The 19,520-nt window shown below is 43.5% G+C and overlaps 1 protein-coding gene across 3 annotated transcripts in view; it reads right to left on the bottom strand.

The window, feature by feature from the left end:
• Positions 1–18,915, bottom strand: part of LOC102384900 (interleukin-4 receptor subunit alpha) — a 21,675-nt gene extending 2,760 nt beyond the window's left edge. Inside the window, exons 1-11 of one of the 3 annotated variants that reach the window (XM_025193586.1) lie at positions 18,852–18,911; positions 18,639–18,764; positions 12,526–12,635; positions 8,219–8,360; positions 7,323–7,492; positions 5,655–5,809; positions 3,165–3,321; positions 2,648–2,747; positions 1,439–1,517; positions 1,237–1,310; positions 1–1,142 (exon numbers count right to left, since the gene is read on the bottom strand). The exon at positions 1–1,142 is cut by the window's left edge and continues 2,760 nt beyond it. In XM_025193586.1, the coding sequence (XP_025049371.1) occupies positions 1–1,142; positions 1,237–1,310; positions 1,439–1,517; positions 2,648–2,747; positions 3,165–3,321; positions 5,655–5,809; positions 7,323–7,492; positions 8,219–8,360; positions 12,526–12,589 (2,083 nt within the window). In that variant the 5' untranslated portion in view covers positions 12,590–12,635; positions 18,639–18,764; positions 18,852–18,911. Of the gene's footprint in view, positions 1,143–1,236; positions 1,311–1,438; positions 1,518–2,647; positions 2,748–3,164; positions 3,322–5,654; positions 5,810–7,322; positions 7,493–8,218; positions 8,361–12,525; positions 12,636–16,345; positions 16,542–18,638; positions 18,765–18,851 lie in introns of all 3 variants that reach the window. The other 2 variants (XM_025193587.1, XM_025193588.1) reach the window with 2 other exon arrangements.
• Between the last annotated feature and the right edge of the window lie 605 nt (positions 18,916–19,520).

The raw sequence follows: 19,520 nt of genomic DNA, 5'->3' as shown, positions 1-19,520 counted from the left end.
CTGTGCCGGGGGCCAGGAGGCTGCTGAAGCTCTTGTAGGCTGGGTCACACGGCTCTGTGCCTGGGGCCAGGAGGCTGCTGAAGCTCTTGTAGGCTGGCTCCATGGTTGTGGCCAAGAGGCTGCCAAAGCTCTTGTAGGCTGGATTACACTGCTCCGTGTCTGGAGCCAGAAGGCTGCTAAAGCTCTTGTAGGCTGTGTCACATGGTTCTGTGGCTGTGGCCAGGAAGCTGCTGAAACTCTTGTAGGCTGGGCTACATGGCTCCACGGCTGTTGCCAAGAGGCTGTCAAAGCTCTTGTAGCCCGTGGTACATGGCTCTGTGGTCGTGGCCAGGAGGCTGCTGAAGCTCTTGTAGGCTGGGTTACATGGCTCTGTGGTTGTGGCCAGGAGGCTGCTGAAGGTCTTGTAGGCTGGGCCTTGTGTGTTCTCAGGGACAGGGACAGTTGGCAATGTTTGATTTGAGACCAACAAGTGGTGCCAGGGGTCAGAACTGCCAGGACTGTGGCTTTGATGCAGCCCGTCGGGAGGACTCTTTGCCCGGGGAGAAGCCGTGTCTGTGCTAGAGCTGTGATAACCAGATTCACAGGAGTCTTCTGACCGCATGGACATGTGGCTCACTGCACTGCAGTTGTACTCATCCTGTGGGATTGCAGTGGAAGAGGAGAAACCACAGAAAGGGTCACAGGACAGCTGGTCATGGACCTCACGATTGTCTGTAGTTTGTTGTGATGAATTATCTAATTTGCTATTCTCAAAGGTTGGAAGCTCCACTATGCTGAAGTCTGGGACTTGGGTATCATGCATATTGGTCCCACAAACGTCAATAAACATATTTTCCAACGTACTGTCATGTACAATGTGCCCTGTGAAACTGTTGGCACTGCCTTCCCATGACTGGGATATCAGTTTCTGATCTTCATCTTCCTCTGGGATCTCTGTCTTGGTGCCTGTTGAGCACTCAGAGATTTCAAGAGACTCTTCAACCACAGTGGTCTCAGGAGTTAAAACAGCATTGTATCCTTTTGGGAACCATTCTTCAGGCTTCTTTAGACAGATGCAGGATTTCTCAGTATTCCCGATATTGTCTGTTTCCTTCAAGCTCTGTTGTGAAGGACCTCGAGTCAGACACTTCTTACAACTTGTGCTTTGGGTGAAGAAAAGGAAAATGCAATTACTATTTATGTAACAGTAGAACATGTTATGTTGTGAGGCAGAGACAATTTCTTGATCGTACTTACAAGTGACTCTGTTTCATGTCAGGGAAAGGTGCCTTAATTTCATCAATGCTGCGCACTGTCTTCAAGACTGAAAACTAATACAGACACAACAGACTTAGTCTCCATACTCCTCTGTACCACAGTCAATATCAGACTGTGCTACATCTTCTGTTCTTTAAACAAACAGGAAACAGTGTTTCTGTAACACACTTTGATCTCATACCTGAGCTCCCTTGACTTTCTTTACGACCAAATGGCTCTTGGCCGGATTCGGGATTTGATCCCACCATTCCTTCTTAATTCTGCAAAGCAAGAACCAGAGTTTGCTCTTAGTTGCCTTCACCTTTGGTCCCACCCACGCACACCACAGAAATCCTGCCTGACTTGCTCTTTCCCCAAGCTGTTTGCATGTTCCAGCAGCAGGAAATACTTGTTCTACGTAATCCAGGAGTGACTGTTTGCCAGCAAACCAGTGTAAACATGTTGGCTTGTTTCAATGTTTAACTGGTCCCTGCAACCACAGTTGCACATTATTTGCTATGGCGAGAAAACAGGTAAATCCATATTCTTCATAAATAAAGTGTAATTAATGCTACAGATTAATAGAGTTTAACGCTAGTCTTCTGACATGGAGAATACTTTCAAAGATGAGGAGGTTCTCTCTGATAATGCCTTGACTTTATATTGCCTGCCTTTGCTGTTTTTAGTGTCTACAGACCAAATCTTGAGGATTTTGCAGAGGATTTATCCTGAGCATGGACAAGGAAGCCTGAGAGTGCAGATATTGCCCTTTAAAATCACATAAAATCAGCTTCTGATGAAGGAGGCTGTAGCCCACAAAAGCTCATGCCTCTCTGAACAGGGTAGTCTATAGGGTGCCTCTTTGCCCTGCTTTCTGCCTCACTTCAGACTACTGTGGTGAATGGCCTCTCACAGTCATGGCCTCACAGTCATGTCAGCCTTTCATGCAGGATTTCAGGTTGTTTTGAATACTCTTATAAGCTTCAAAAGGTCCCCATGAAGCTCAGCTCACCACACAACAGCAGAGGTAGGTGAGTGTAGAGGGGCCATGTAAAGTGATTACAGGAGTGCAGAGCTCCTATCCCAGGCTCTGTCCGGCTCCTTTTGACCTCTCAGTATTCCAGTTTTCCCTTCTGTAAAAGGAGGTAATATTCTTTCCAGAATACAGCTTTTTACTGAGGCCACACTCATGTACCCTGTTCAAATCAGACCAACAGTACATATTCATTACTAGTTCTGAAAGGTCACATTAAGTTTACTTCATGTTTGTGAAAAGCTTCCTTGTCGATCCTCAGGTAGCAGGTGCTTCTTTATTATAAAGCGTTGGGGTACTATGCTACTGTGCATGCCATTTTTCTGCATATCTGTGCAAGCTGTGGTTCTGCAAACCTGCGTGCAGAATGATACATACTTGGAGAAACAGAAGTAGCACATTAAAATCAGAGCCATGATCAGTGAGCAGGATATGGGAACAACTATCTGCAGATAGTCTTCTAAAGTTATCCCATTATCTGTAAAATAAACACATTTACACACACATTACATATATGAAAATATATAAGCACAGCTGATAAGAATCAAGGACAGTATTCTTTTATACACCCTAACATAATGCCATCTTGAAACAAAGCCCACATGCAGGCATTGAATGCATGAGGATTTATGGCCATGGCACTCAGGGTTTTCTTGAAGGCAATGAGTCAATGTGAGCTAGGTCATCTTTCTTCTCAGTCTGTGCCACTTTTGGTCTACATCCATAATGCTGGACCATAAACACTGACAGTGATCTTTGCGTTAGCAGCCCCCAGGGCTTACTGGTTATGTTGTGCTGAGTTACACAGAAGGAATGAATGCAGTGGGATGCATACCATGCAGTTTGTAACTCCTGCGGTACCTTTCTGCTGGGTTCTGCTGTCACTACTACTCACCACTCTGAAATTCAGCAGTGTTGCTCCATTCACTCCAAGTTTCTGTGTAGTCTGGATATTTACATCGTATGCTTACAACATAGTTGAACCCTCGCTTTAGCCGGGTTGCCAAGATTTCAAAACTTGTTGTTTGGTAGGTAATACTGTCTACAGTTGCCTGGAAAACAGCAAGGAAACACACTTTGCTGGAGAACACGGAATAATATGTGTTTAGTTTCCAACAGTGCCAAGCAGGATATCAAGTTTTGTGAGTGTAGAACATTGATTTTACTGCTGTAACCGTCTTACTACTATGTGCTGGTGAACCAAAGACTGAGATACACTTGAAGAGAAATACAATTATTTGCTTTACAATTTCAAATGAGTTAAAGCTATTGACACACACACACATATTTTATTTGAATGATTTAAACAAAGCAAACTGAATCTGATTCATTCTGAAACCTAAGCCTATTACTGTTGAACTTCAATACTCTAGGCATGTCATTAAAACCCTGAATTTAGTGAAACATCAATTCAGGGGTATTCAGGTCTTGCATTGGGCCAGTCTGCAATGGTACAGTGTCTTGGCACCTCTCTGAAGTCACCACCCTGGGCTACATCTTAACTTTCATTTTAAACAAATAGGAGCGCTGGCTGTTCTGCTTTGTGGGGAAAATGCCAAAAGCAAAACTCAAATGCAACTCTGCAACATCTTCCTGAGGCTGCAGAGAGCCTGGGAAGGAGCTGGGAGGGGCAGAACTGACCTATGCACCTTTGAGAGTGGTGCCTGATGGTGCTTATTTAAACGGCACTATTATTAACTATTCCAGTACTGACATGGGGAAGGGCCGGGGCACACAGATCTGTGCAGTTGTGACGGAGGCAAACTCCCAGGCCCGGTCACAGTGCCAGCCTGACCACCTGTCTTTGGGCAAGCTGCCCACCTTACTCGCCTGCCATGCCTTTTTGCTAAATAATTAGGATGTTAATTAGGCGGGTGGCTGCCGTTCGAGCACCCTGATGTCAAAGAGTGGTACACACATAACTCCAACCTTCCCTTATCGTGTCCCATGCCTCGCAGAAGACATCTGTGAGTTATGTTATGCGCTGGCTTGAGGCTGGGCCCAACTCAGCACGTTGTTAGGCCCCCTCATGCTGCCCTGTTTGGGGCCTCACACATACCACCCCACTCTCACTGGGGCCTCTACCACTCCACCCACTCTTACCAGGTCTCTTGCATTCATGCCCTTTACCGGGCCACATTCTCCCTGCCCTGCTCCAATGAGTGACCATGTAGGCCATCAGGCTTGCCTCTGAACTCCTTGGCCAGCCCTGGCGCAGCCTTTTGGGCTTCTCCCACAACCCTCATCTACGTGGTGGCCGGGCAATTTACCAAACACTGGACTAACTCCACCCCTGGCCCCTCTGGGTAACATGCTCCGCTAGTCTCCAGAGTCTTCCACCCTTTCAGGCTCAGGTGCCTCCTGACAGGCGCACCTGGACCCACTACCCACTCTGGGCTCAGGTGTCCCTCCCTGGGCATGCCTAGCCCTACTCCCCTCCAATGTTCATAGCCCATTGGGTGGTCGGGCTGCAGTCTTAAGGTGCTCCTACTTACCTTGCACCAGGGAGGTAACTGGCTCCACATTTCTGGGGGACTGTCCTTCCACGGCCAGTCCCACCAGGCCTCCCTTCCCTGGCAGGGTGCAGTTTTCAGTCATGCCCAGGACTAGGAGCCTCCTGCCATCCCCCTAGCTCCTGCCCTTACCTCCAAGATGTTCCATGAGCAGCAGCTCAGACGGGTGTTGTTGCTCCATTGGCTGCTGGGAGCAAACTGCTGCCACTGCCCTGACAGCCAGGACTGTAAAATGGCCACCTGGTCAGAACTGGTCTGCACCTGGTGGATGCCTGCTCTCCTCATTAAAGTGGCATACACCAAAGGTGCTCTGTCACCCACCTTCCCCCTTAAAATGGTTCCTAGGGGAGGCTTTCCCTGCTGCTCACAAAGCAGGCTCCCTCACTGCCTGCAACAGCCCTCAAGTGGCGAGCACCTTGCTGGTGCTCCGCCACAGCAATCTTTCTCTGTGAGGCTGCCTTTTGGTGCCATCAGGAGCTACTGCTCAGGAGATGCCAATATTATTACTTGTCCCTAGCCCAGGAGCCACTGGCTACACGTCTGAGCACCACCGAAGACACAGAGCCCAGGGCAGAGTCAAGCCTCATCATGCCCACACAGCCAGAGCAAGCCTATGACAACCTTCACTCCCATCTGCTCTGAGTGGCTTCTTGCTTTGACAGTTTGCACAGACGTGGCTTATCCTCCATGCAGTGCTCAGATGAGAGCCACCCCTTTTAGTCCCCCATTTGAGCTCCCACTGATATCACCGAGGCAAGGGTCACCATTGTATATTACTGCCCTTCTGAGGGAAAATGATGGGACAGCACTCACCCATCCCCTGCTGGATTCAAGCGCAAGAGACAGAAAGCAAAGAAACAGGAAGCTCCTACCTCTTCTGGATGTTGTTTTATCCAAAATTTAACTTCGTAAAACACTGTTGCTCCATAGATCGTGTCATTTTTACTATAGCTGCTCTCCCAACTCAGGTTGAAGTTATTGTTCTTGCACTGCTGTACCTCAAGCAGTTTTGGGGCTCTTGGTTTAACTGCATTGTTAAAGAAAAAAGTTGGGGAGAGCACTGTAAAGTGGGAACCTTGACTCAGGAGAGTGGGCAGAAGAAGGGGTATTCTTCACAGACTACCCTGTACACATGACCTGGGCCGTGCATTCACACACTTGGCACAGGGCTTAAATGCTGATGAGATGTGCAGGGGCCACAAATCCTGGGCAGGGTCCTCTGTGTTCCTCTCAGAAATGTGAAGTAGGGTATTCCACTTCACCCCAAAATGTCATGTCCATGTAACAGCTAAATTATACGTACACTTCTCTGAGAGGATGAAAAGATGCTGAATGGGTAATGCAGTATTTCCACTTTTGTAGCTTTATTTTTACAGCTGGGGGGTGGGAGGGTGAGAAGGGGCTTGTAGACAAACTCTGTAGCCCTACAGAATTTCTATAAATTTTCCTATTGGATCTCTTTCTTTTCAAAATGTTATGGATGTTAATTAATTTAGTTGTTTACTCACATACAGATTGTAAAATGAACTGTTTTATTTAGGGATTCTTCAAATATCAGGTTGTTCAGGGATTTTGATGTGTTCAGTCGACGACATTTTGTTTGTAGTGGACTGAATTTTTCTAACATGATGAGCATTAGCTGTTTAAATATGAGATACTTCATTTTACTTTGTATTCCAGAGAAGATGATATTTGTTCTGGTCAGTGTGATTCATGAAGACTCAGAAGATTTTGTTTAGTTTCTGTCAAAGACTGCTAATAAGAATTTGAAAGATATTTTTCTAGAGCTTTCTTGTCACAGAAATGAAGACAAATATAGATATCTGGCAACAGCAGGGAGACAAGTCAGTTGAGTGGAAACACTGGAGAAATGTCGGTGAGGTGGCTGGTTGGGGAACGTGAAGTATGGAAGGGCAACCAAAATAGACAGGAGCACTGAGCAATTGCCATACCAGGAAAGACTAAAAAGGCTGGGACTCTTCACTTGGAAAAAGAGGAGGTTGAGCAGGGTATGATAGAAGTCTATGAAACCATGAAGGCAATGGACCAAATGAACAGGGAACTGCTGTTCTCTGAGTCCCGGAACTAGGGGACGCCTGCTGAAATTAGTAGGTGACACATTTAAAACTAACAAGAGAGGGTACTTTTTTTTTTACACAGTGCATAGTTCACGTGTGGAATTCATTGCCAGAGGAGGTGATGGAGAGAGAGAGCAGAGCCAGGCTCAGAAAGGGACTGGGCAAATTCGTGGATGACAGACGTAGTAATGGCTCCTGGACAGAACAGTTGGAGATGTTTCCTCTGGCACCTCTAACCCAATAAATGTTTGATGCCAGGGAGGGTACTGAATAGGGACTAGCTCACTCTACAGATCCCTGGTTTGATGCTCTCCCTGTATAGCGTCCAATACTGTCACAGATGGAGAGAGGAGGCTGGTCTTAGAGATACCATTGGTCTAACGCAGGATGGCACTTCTAATGTTCTTACATTCTTATGAATGGAATATACCCATGATAAACTTAAAAAAAGCAGTGTCTCACCAACTAATGCAGGTTTAATAGTGCCGTTCCACACCAGCATCTTGTTAACCTCCAGTTCTAAATTGTATCTTAAGCCCAATGCAAAATAATCAGGCAGAATTGTACAAGTGCAATTGGAGGTGGAGCTCCTGCTGCCGTCTTCTCCATTCTTAGGGAAACACTCCTGTTTTCTGAAAAACAGGCAGGAAATGATAAAATCTTTATATCGCATTCAGCACTGCAAACATGCAAGCCATGTTCAGTATCATTGGCTAAGGCTCCCTGGGTGAAGGGACCTGGAAGATAAGGAAGCTGAATGCTTTTCAGAACACACTGAGTGAGAAACGCTCAGCTCCCTGCCCCTCCCAGCAAAAACCAAACGCAGAAATGTACAGACTGATCATTAGGGGAAGCATGAGCACAGGAAGGGCATTTCCCTCACTCTTCTGTGTCGGGGACAGCATGCATGTGGTGACAGGCCTTTAGGTAGGTCACTCAACCTGCTTGAAGCAAGGTCACTTGGGTGCCTCCAGGGAGAAATTGGATGGTGAGGAACAGCCTGGAAATGGTGCCTTACTTGGGGAAGTGGCACTCTGTACAAGAGGACCAGGGATGCTGCATGTGTAGGAGCAAGGACTGGGTCCTGGGAACACTGGCTGTATGCACAGGAGAGCCAATGGGATCCAGGGTTGGGGTAGGGGACAATCTACTCCCACAGGGCTGCAGCCTGGCATCTTAGTCCAGTCATTTGCAGGTGTGTGTGCATCAGGTGGAGGTTGGGGAATGTCCAACACAGGCAGGTTGATTCTGCGGTGTCCCCAGTGCCTTGTGCCCATGGAGAACAGGGCAGAGTGGCTCCTGGTGACAGCACATGTAATGTTTCAGCAACAGTCACAGATCAGTCCATCAATACTCACAGTGGTGTACGACCTTCATTCTCGTAGTAAATGAGAAATACCTCGGAGCAGTTCACTTGGGCGTGCACCCCCCACTGACAAACCAGCTCTTTGGCATAGTCAGTGAAGCACTTGAATCCCTCTATGACTCCTGTTGCTGTAACTAGGAAAACAACAAAACACCAAGTAGTGGGAGCACTCAGGGAATAAATGAACATTAACAAAGTCTGGTACCCAGTAATATAAAATCCTTCTTTGTAAAAAGAATAATTTGAAGGGCATGAAAGTGGCTCTCCTTTTTTCTGGTTAAATGGAAAGAGATTCCACAAAGCTTAGACCTCTTGAATCTCTAGATCCTCTGAGACCCCAAGAAAAGGCAGTGCAACAGAAATATTTGTCAGAGGCTTCCAAATGACTCACAGCTCACTTAATTTCAGGCCCTTAAACTTTGCCACTGGGAAGTTTGTTACAAGATTAGCCTAATGTTATCAAAGGTTGATCATAGTATAACAAACTCATAAACTTTAGCAATGGACAAGATCAATCAGGTCAGAATGCAGATAATTTCCTGTGAGTCAAAACAAAGTTACTGCCTACAGGAAGCCTTCTAGTATTTTGTGCAGTCCAGTTTTAAACATCCCAACCACGGGGTCTTTCTTTGCTCCCTCTGACTTTGGACCCGCAGGCATTGAGGGAGTCCCTGTTCCCCCGAGCGCTACCAGGAGTGACTAGAAATAACGGTCACAAGCTGGCAGAGGGTAGATTCAGACTAGATATCAGGAGGCGATACTTCACAGTCAGGGCGGCTAGGATCTGGAACCAACTTCCAAGAGAAGTGGTGCTGGCTCCTACCCTGGGGGTCTTTAAAAGGAGGCTGGATGAACACCTCGCCAGGGTCGTTTGACCCAGTACTCTTTCCTGCCATGGCAGGGGGTCAGACTTGATGATCTGCTCAGGTCACTTCCGACCCGACCAACTATGAAACTTCCCTAGCAAGAAGTTTCCCTGGACAATATTTTTCTTAATTTAATTCCATTTTCCTTAGTTATGCCCCTTATAAGTACTGATTATTTTATTGTGGTAGTGCTCAAAGATCTTGACTGGACCTGTGCTGTTAGGTGTTGAAAACACATAGCAGGACATGGTTCTTGCTCCAAAGAGATTAACAGTCTACCGTGAACCGAGATGCCTTATGTGAATGGAACACAGAAAACATGGAGGTGTTGGGAGGACAAGCGTGTCAATGAGATTGTGTAACCCTGAAGACTAACAGGATGTATGACCTGAAGTTTGAAAATATGACAAACAAGTCAGTAAATGCCACCCCCTTGTATTTCCTCAGGTAACTCATCACTCTCCTTGGTGCTTGGCCTTTTTGATATTTCTAGGCACTTCCTGCACCCTTCCAGTCATCTTTTACGTGTGCTATATCAATATAACTTCCCGGGCCTGCTCTGAGTACCTGTCCCTTCCAGACCCCTGATGGCTGTTACTGATGCTCTCTAAACTTTGCCCACTTTTCAGAAGTGTTTCTGGTAATGAGGCTCCTAGGACAGTGCCTGCTGGAACTATTCCAGCTGTATTCTCACAAGGGTTTGAGAGACAGGCGATTTCTCCTGCAAGCAGGACATGATGCATTTGCAGCCCAAAACTTTACTGACCCTTTTCTTGCTGCTACATCACATTGCAAAATGAGGATGAATCTGTCACCCTCTCTCACCTTTTAGGGCTCTTTCAGCCACCCCTCCCTTGCACTGGGTTCTGGATTGTGTCTCTCAGAGATTAGTTTCATTCTTCCAAGATGAATTTAATTTCTTGATGTCCTTCCCATGCTTCTAATCTCTCTAGGCCCCTCTGTATTATTTTGCTGCCATAACTAGTAATCCCATTTCTTCCTTATTTAGTATAATCTGCAGATTTCATGAACATGCTTGTCATTTGTAACAAAGATGCTAAAGCCTCTAACCCTGAACTCTGTAGTACTTCACTGGAAACATGACCCAGCTAGGTGCTCTGCTGTTTCTTACTATTGGTGGTGTATGTTCTTCAATATTCATTAAAATCCACATATCTGTCATTTTCACTTCCTCTCCTAAAAGTGCAGTCCTTCAAGTGTTAATTATTAATGCAGTCTTTAATCACTTGAGTAATTCTACTTAGTTTAGTAGGAATCACTCGTTTGAACAGAACTACTCAAATGAGTGAGGATTACAATATCCAGAACCGCTTTTTAAATTCAGTACAGATAGTAACTTAATTAGTAATCTAACTTGTCTGGCAAAACTAATTCTCTATAAACCCCAGAACTGCTTGCTGTCCATGGCCCTGTTCTCTAAGTGCCTAACGAACATTTTGTTTCATTGCACTACGGTGGAAGTTGTCTTATGATAAACGATCACTAGACTCTTTCTCCTCCTTTTCTGAACATTGGTGTCACACTCATCTCCCTGTCGTCTTCAGTTATTTCTGCACTGTCGATGATTCTCCACAAACAACTATACTAGAAATATAGAAATGTCCTTCCTGTCCCTAAAGTGGTATTATTCATTTGTATAGGTTTAGATTTTAAAAATACTCTTTAACTACTCCTTACCCTCTTGATAATTTACAGGCTCTTCTTTCATTTTCATTGTCTAAATTGTTTTGTTTATCCTCTAAAAGGAAGTGAATCCTTCTTTTAAAATTCTATCTCAACTGTATTTTTATTCTCATGTTTTACTCTCATTAACTTAATTCTCCACTTATGTTAAATGGGCTTATTTCCACTATTGAGCTGTAAAAAGGCTTTCCTATTCTCTTAAAATGCTTTGCCTAACAGCATTAATTCATTTGGTCTTTTGCCATACCTGCTGTTTCCCTATAACTCGTAACATACTGTCCATATTCTTTTCTTGTTACCTTCCCCCTTTTCCATCTTTTGTTCATTTTTTTTAAAACCTCAGATCTTTTAAAATTTCCTTTTGAAACCACATACAGTACAAAGTTTACTTTCAGTTCACATAATTGAAAAAGGGAACTGAGATACTGAACTTCTTTTTTCATCCTCAACTAGAAAAAATATAATGAAGAAGCTTGAAACGTGAAGGTAATTCTAAAGAAAAAATCTGTAAAAACTAAACATTGAAGAAGGGCGGGAAAACCAAGATACAAAAAAAAGAAAAAAAAAGAAAAATCTCAGATTATTCCAGTTACATGGCACAGAGAATATGCACTTCTGGGGTTTGATCATGCTTTTCAGTTCAATGGCAAAACCCCCACTGATATCTTTGGCAGGTGGTCTGGCCCCATGGATATCACAGAAATTAGCTAATGAAAATTTTGTACCACAGAAAGGTATTTTTAAATCATGGATTTTTGGAGCTACCAAAAAACTATACTGAAAGCAAAACCTGGCACCGACTTTAAAGAGAATAAAGGTGTGCTCCTGACAATGATCTGCTCTTCAATCCAACTCCAATCCCCAGTGAAATAACAGAACGGATATCTAGAAGAAGAACGCTTGCACCGCTAGGGCCAATTCACCTCCTCTTAGGTCAGCTGGACCTTTGTGGAAGCAGACAGGATCTTAGGTGGGTAATCACCAAGCAGGGAGCAGCACTAAGGGTTTAGGACACGTCTTGTACTTGGGGTTAGGTTATCCTTCCTCAAGCGACGCCAGCTGGGCTGGGCAGCACCGAAAACATGTTCCAAGAGATATTTCCCCCAAACAGAAGCTGTGAGAAAGATCACAACCGCCCAGTTTGGAGCCTCAGACATAATCTGAAGCCGCTGTGCTGGGCAGGTGCTGTTGGCTTCCTCTCCTCCTGGTCAGTACATCTGCCTCTAAATTTGTGCTGCCGATGGCAGGCTGCATTGTCACATGCTGAGCCATCCTTGTCCGGAGAGAACTCTCCTGGAGTTTAATGCCATCTCTCTCCGGAGCAGATCTCCTTGGGCTAGCAGGGGACAATGTTGGGGAGACTCAGACTACAGCAATGCGAGCACCATACATAACACACGCGATGGATGAGATCAGAAAGCCAGTTGCAATAACAGGGGAACTAAAACAGTGGCCACTCAAACCTCTATTTCTGCCCTAAGTTCCTGAGTTTGTTCTTTGCATACTGAAAATTTTAGAAGAAAAATACACAAGACCTGGGAATCTATTCTAACATATCAATGTTCCTAATATGTGCAATCAGGCATTTTATTAAGACTTTGATTTTTTAATTATTATGCCACTGATCTGTGGTGATAATATGCTTGCTAATTCTTTGTACTCACTTTTAAATACCATTGATAGATAAATTACTTTAAAATGCATTAAGTGACAATACTGGCAAACATACCATTATATGCTGCACATGACAAGAAAAGGGTCCAAACTGCAGTATTCAAGTTTTTAGTCATCATTACCACTGGTCAGATCCTGTCCTAAAGGAGGATCAGCTCTGGGACCCTGCCAAAAGAAAACAATAAAAGTTAGTTAAGTTTAAAAACTGGTCAAAGGGAATTATTCTTTCTACCTTTACCCTGGTATTAGCTTTTAGCACACCCAGAGTGTTCCTTGTCTTCTGCCGTTTTGTATGAAAGGCAGCAAAATAGGATGACAAACATAATGCTCAAGAGTTTTATTTTGGTTTTTTCTGCAAAAGTTTTTGCCACAGAGTTGTAGGAGAGATTTCTACAGAGGGCTGGCTCTTTTCAGGTACTAAAAATGAGGCAGTGTTTGAAACCAAGGTGTCAAAAGAGAGTGTACTGAAATAAGCCAGTGCACTGAGGATGAACAAGTCTCCAGGGCCACATGGTTCAAGCCAGAGTCCTGAAAGGATTTAAGACTATAAATGGCAGATCTGCTTACAAAAACATGCAAATCCACTACTAACTCAGAGACCTGCAAGCAAGCAATCATCACACTAGTCTATAAAAAAGGGTCAGGACTGATCCCAGGAGTTATAGCCCACTGAGCCTGGCTTCAGTATCAGGCAATTGATTGAAACAATGATCAAGTATAGCATTATTAAACACCTAATCGTGATTTGACAGGTACAAAACAGCCCCATTTCTGAAAAGGAAAAACATGCCTTCTTAATATGTTATAATTCTACAGGGTTATAAATTAAATAGTAGGTGACACCATTTATTGGGACTTTCAAAAAGCCTTTTACAAATCCTTCAAGACGTTGCTCAGGATTTAAGTCTGTGGAGTGGAAGGTCTTGTTCTGGATTAGAAATGGTGAGGGCTTGTTTTCGTCTGAGTATGAGCACAGTCATGAGGAATCATGTTAACTAACACAGTGTTGACCATGACTTTGCAGTTGGTAGACAGAGGGACAAGTTGCGTTCAACATCATGTTAGCTGCTTGAGACTAAATCCTTGTCTTTTCGATCAGATGCATTTGGCAGACAGGATACTGAACTTGAAGGCTGATTGAATATTGTGCTTTTTATGTTCTTATATTTTCTATTTGTGTGCTGCAGCTGCCCTGTTGACAACTGCGAAAGCCATAGTTGGCAGGTTATTTCTGTTCCCAGTCTCCTGCTTTCTTTTGCATGACATGTTTGCAGGAAGAGAATTTCTTTGAATAAATCATTTGGTGGGGGAGGTTTATTTTGCAAGGGTTCTTTGAGTTAGAAGTCAGGAAGACAAGGGAATCATTTTTGCCGCTGATAGTTCAGTATCCTCTCTTGTTCACGTCACTGCCGAAGTAGAATAAACTGGGGTTGAGTTTCATCAACAACACAAGACAAGAGCAAGCTGGCTGAGAGAGTCACAATTCTGCTTTAGCAGAAACTCATTAAATGATTGCCATAGTTAATAATTTTCCTGTATATTTTAGAAGTGTGCCAGTATGCGTGTGTGTACATGTGTATCTAGCTTCAAAGGTGAGGCTGGCTGCAGCCAGGATCCGCCAAGCACTGGCTTTATCAAGTGCTGGGAAGGTTTGCAAATGCAATTAGTGCTTTGTTTGCCGTCGGTTTCAGGGAGTTCAGTACGTGGGACATTCTGGATCCTTTGCAGGTTAGTAAGGTCCCTAGTCCCACAGAAGGAAAAAACAGTCTCTTTCTCTCTGTAAAGAAAACCACAGCTTTGGCACTCATTACATCTAGACTCATTACAATAAGGACTGTTACTTATTTTGGCATAAAGTTGCACCCCACTATAAGATAGGCTGCACTGTGCTCCTCTTCTCCTTCGCCATGTTGTTCAGCTGTTCAAAAATCATGATTTTCTATAATACTTTTTCCACCTGTTTCATAAGCAATAAAAAAGTAAAGGTCTTTGCTCAGACTTTAAACAAGATTATCTTTCTTCAGAATAAACATGGGAAATTTTAATGTTAAAGGTTAAAGTTTCAGAGAGTATGAGTGACTGAAAAATAGGCTAGAATGGAAACTGTTATATGGTCCTAACTATAGCAGCTATTGTCTATCTGACTACAAAGGGCATGCATTTCTATCTATATGACACGGGAACTGTAAGTCTGGAATAGAATGATCAATGTGTGGGAAGAAGCAAAACACGAGTGAATGCAGACTAACAGAAAACGACAAAAGGACACACGTGCCTTTGGATTTGAATGGAATTTTCTGTAGCTGAAAAGTAAGACAAACTGTTCCAAGATATGAATTCCTCTTTCTCTCCTCCTTTTACCGGCATTCTCAAGACAGGAAATGGCTGATTTCCAGTTCACTGCTGAGTAATAGTCTCATGACCAGTGTTCCAAGAAACTCTAAACAGATTTGGCAAAGAATCTTGTATCGCAAACATATGTATGAGTTGGCAGGCCCCAAAGCAAAAATATCTCCCTCACAAGAAAGAGGTCTATGCTTTGATGAAAAGGGTTGCAATCTGCTACTCGAATAAAACGGCAATATATTTTCTCCCTTTAACTTTTAATAGAAGCAGTAGGTTATGACATTAAGCTCATGGGTTAAGAAAAGTTTATCTAAATCTCAAAACTGTCCCACATCCTCTGACATTTTTTCATAGAGCCAGCTTATAAGAAGATAAATATACAAATTGTATTTTTAAAATGCTTTACAAACACTAACCCTCTCCCCCCACAGAGTGAACACAAATATTTTGGTTTATATGTAGTAGAAATAAAGCACAAAGGCTCTGAGTGACTTTCCCAAGACAGTGGAGGAAAGCCAGGGCTGGGAGTAGCAGTCAGAGATTCTTGGGTCTAGGTTTAGTGCTTAGACCACTGAAAAAGTGGTGATGTGATGGCAGACATTTTTCTTAATATTAAGTGAATCAAATTAGAATCCTGGCATGTAAGTGAATTAGGTGAACAAATTTATATCCAACGTACATGCGCAGATAGAATGGCTGTTACACATAACAACTGCAAATGCAAATGATTAATTATGGTTATTTTCACACAAAAGTGCCCAATTTTCATTTGCCATGTAATGTAATGCATGTAAAGGGCACCTAACGTGTTTAAAAACTGAGCCTTATAATTTTAAAGAACAACTTGTCTCATCCTTTAGCCTGTTGTAACTTAAAGCCTAAAATCAAATGACAGTACAGAAAAACAATTATAATAGAGCCAAACCTCGCTTATCATCCATTGAGCAGTTGAATAAAATCCTCGTAGCCAATTCATTTGATATACAAATATGAAAAACCCCGCAGGAAATAGATTTGGTGCACTGCTTTATTATTATTGTTATTTTTAAATGATTTTTCTGCTAAATGCCTGTACAAAGAGGGGACCCAGAGAAGATCTGTAACTCACAGGGAGATTCTGGTGTTCGTGTCTGGACAGGAAGGGTGTTACATGGCAAACGATTGCACAATACAGACATAAGTCAGTGGGTGCAGGCCTCTTGGAAGAAGTGAGTTTTTGGAGGAATTTGCGTTACATGAGGGAGGGAGTTTTGTGCATTGGGATGAGAAGTGGGAAGTAGAGGAAGATGTATCTTTAGGACTGGGAACCGGTGGGACTGATCACACCAGCCAAGTGAAGGGTGGGATGTAACAAGTGAGTGCGTGCGTGAGAACAAAGGGGAGACCGCCATTCCCTCTCATTTACTATCTCTACGAAACATGAAATGATAACGCAGACTCTCAACCCCCCACCTCCCACCTTGTGGCATCCAAAACCAAGCACATCTGTATCCCTTAAGCTCTTTTCTCCTCTCCCCTTGTTTTGTCACCTGATTAATTCCCCCCTCGCACTGTCTCTGTTTGCTGTGACTGCCAGGAGGCTGCACCGCTGCACTTAGGTGCAGGATCAGGGCCTCGATTGTAGGCTGCCCAGGGCAGAGGTGTGTCTCTTCTCGTTCTGTAAAGGGCAATCCACATCTGTGGTACACTGCAAATAACAATAGTTCCCTCCTCCTCATGTTAAGCCTGATATTGAGAGGAAGGAAGAAGACATTTTACTTCAGACTGGCTGATCACATGCTCTTTGCAAGTGAATCATTCCTGTCTGCTCCTGCAATGCCATCTCTGTGTGGATTCCTTTGAATTGCACGGCCCATTCACACAACACAACACAACACAACACAACACAACACAACACAACACAACACAACACAACACTTTGCGCCCTGATTGTTAAGTATCCTTCAGCAAGACTGCAAAAAAAAAAGAAAAAAAAGACGTGTATGCATCAGACACAGGAAAATACCCACATGGATATATAGATGTTTATTTAATATATTGGGCACAGATGCTTCCTATCAAAAGTGGTTCAGAAAAATACAAACAAGTTGTTTTATTGTTGTTGATTGAATTAAGATGGCAAATAGGATAGGGTCTGTGCACTCCAGGATGAACCTTTGCAAACAAGAAGAAAAGCCCCAGGTGCTATGACAGCCATGTAAGTGAGGGAGGCAATGGGGACAGCAGCCCCCGCCTCTTGCGGGGCTGGGGAGCGCAAAAACAGCTGCTGCTACAGCTGACGTTGCCATTGCCATCAGCAGCACAGCACCCGCCGCTGCACCATTTTGCCTCTGCTACGATGCGTCATTTATGCCTAACGTACATACGGCACCAACGGGTATAAACTATCCGGCTTCCTTTGTCTGCCAGCAATAAGGGATTTTCTTGCATAACCTAGTCTGGAAGAACCTGCAGGTGCTTATCTTTGCTTTTTATCTGTACTTTACTCAATTGAGAAATGACTTCAGGGGCATAGGTAAGAGTTACAGGGATTTAGGATACCAGAGCCTATTGTAACACGTAGCACAGCAGGACCATATTATGCCACAGAATTTATGAGCACTTTCTGTAATGTTATCATGTTTCCATGAATTATCCTTTATTTCCATCCCTCCTATACTCCTACACGTGCGTGCTCCTGGTTTTGATTCAGTCTCCAGCAAAAATGCTGAATTTAGTTTTGTGGTATCTTGGTAAAACAGTATATACCACTTGTACACAATCCCAAGTCTTCCAAGGTCCCAGGCCAAAATGACTAGAACAGCATTGTCCTCTTGCTGCTACTGGCTCGGGTTTTTTGTGGACTCAGAACAGGCATTGGTTTACTTTTTAAGTTTTCTTCCAAATCATAAACACTAAGATATAATTCTATTTTAAGAGTAAAATCCTAAGGCTGTGGGGATCGGTTCTGCATGCTGGAGCGAATTCAGTGCCAAATGGCATGATTGTGGAATATACTGTGAACTGGCTAACCCGGCCTCAGACATGAGTACAAACAGGGGGACTAACAGCTTGTGCATGCATTGCGGGGGAGTTCCTGTGGTGGTAGGTTTTTTTCTGTGAATTTTATGACAAATCATGGAACAGAAATATTTCAACAGGCTTCCCTGAATTAAATAGTCCTAGGGAAAAAATGGATTTCTGCCAATGGCAAATGTTGGTCTGACATATGAAATCTAGCCTCTCAACTTTCTTCCTAAATAGCTTAATTCCAGTAGGAGTTGGAGTTAAAGCTGAACTGCTCTAATATGAGAGAGGTTTTCAACAGTAACTCTTCATGTACCTTCCCCAGCAGTCATCTACAACTACTCAACCACATTTACACCTTTCACATTCCAACGGATCTCCGGTTCTCAGACGTGACAAGGACTATTAAAACTTTCCAGGAAAGACAAGGGAAAGTTCAGTAAGAATAACTGGAATTTCACTTGTGCCTTCCTGGGCTATTTCTATCCAGTAACAAGTGAGCGTAACGCCGAACAGTTCCAGCTACGGCAAAACAAAATATTCTTTCCTCCAACTAACATTACGAAGCCAGACATTCAGTAAAAATATGTTCAGTAAAGATGAGTGCATATATATATATATATATATGTGTGTGTGTGTATATATATATATATATATATATATGTCAACCTTGTAGAAGATGCGGTTCACAAAAAACTCTCCCTAGTAAGTAGTGAGACAAGCATAAAACATCCTTCAGCTAAATTTAAGATATAAGAGACAGACAGACACAGATAGAAATTGTGGGGGGGGTGGTACCCCTCTGGTATAACTTGCCTGATCCAAATCACATTTTCAGAGCTGGAGGATGAATCTCATTATCAGGTAACTTTGTCCCAACCAGAGAGTGGGAAGATCTGTTCTGTTCTTCACTTTCACAGCAGGCATTGTAAGAACTCCTTTCTTTCAATGGGTAAACATTAGTGCATATTTCCTTATCACATGCACTCATTAACAGAGTAAATTTGCATGCTCAGCCCACTCATTTACCTTCGGCAAACAAACACCTTCTTCTACATTGTACAGTCCTGCCTGACAGGGTTCCCAGAAGCGACGCTACTAAGTGAGCAGAAGGAAATAATTTGTGACTAAATGGAAACACCCACAGAGCATGCAACTTCCTTCTCTTCATTCTCCTCCCCACACTGGGCTTAGCTATTGCCAGTGCAAGCACTGTTTCCTATCTTTCCCTTCATGAACACAGCAGCACACAAACTGGGCACCTTTTGTCATTTTAAACTGATGGCCACAGGCCCATGACATCTCAGTTTTATTTACAATTAGAGCTCTGGAAATTAACCTCAGAAAGGCGAGTGGAATTGTGTGGCCCCAGTGAGGCTTGGTGGATGTTAAGCAACTTCAGATTTTTTGAGACATCATTTGGATAAGTGACCACATTTAGCACTCATCACATCAGGCTTTGCAATTTCCATTCCAGTCGGAATTAACTTATTCTTTTATTAAATCAGCGACAGAACCTTCCATTCCAATCCTCTCTCTTCTTTGGTCTGTAACCGCCATTTTGTGTTGAACTCTTTCATGCATGTTCTCAGCCCCAAGATTTTTATTAGAAAGTTTCACAAAAATCTGGTTCTCCATGGACAGCTGCAGCATGACACTAGCTGTACAGGATTCACTACCGGCCTTTCCAAAATGCCC

This window comes from Alligator sinensis, unplaced genomic scaffold (assembly GCF_000455745.1).
Source record: "Alligator sinensis unplaced genomic scaffold, ASM45574v1 scaffold1269_1, whole genome shotgun sequence".
In the NCBI taxonomy this organism is placed as follows: Eukaryota; Metazoa; Chordata; order Crocodylia; family Alligatoridae; genus Alligator; species Alligator sinensis.
Note: the sequence above shows the minus strand (reverse complement) of the source record. Positions and strands in the feature narration are given on the sequence as shown.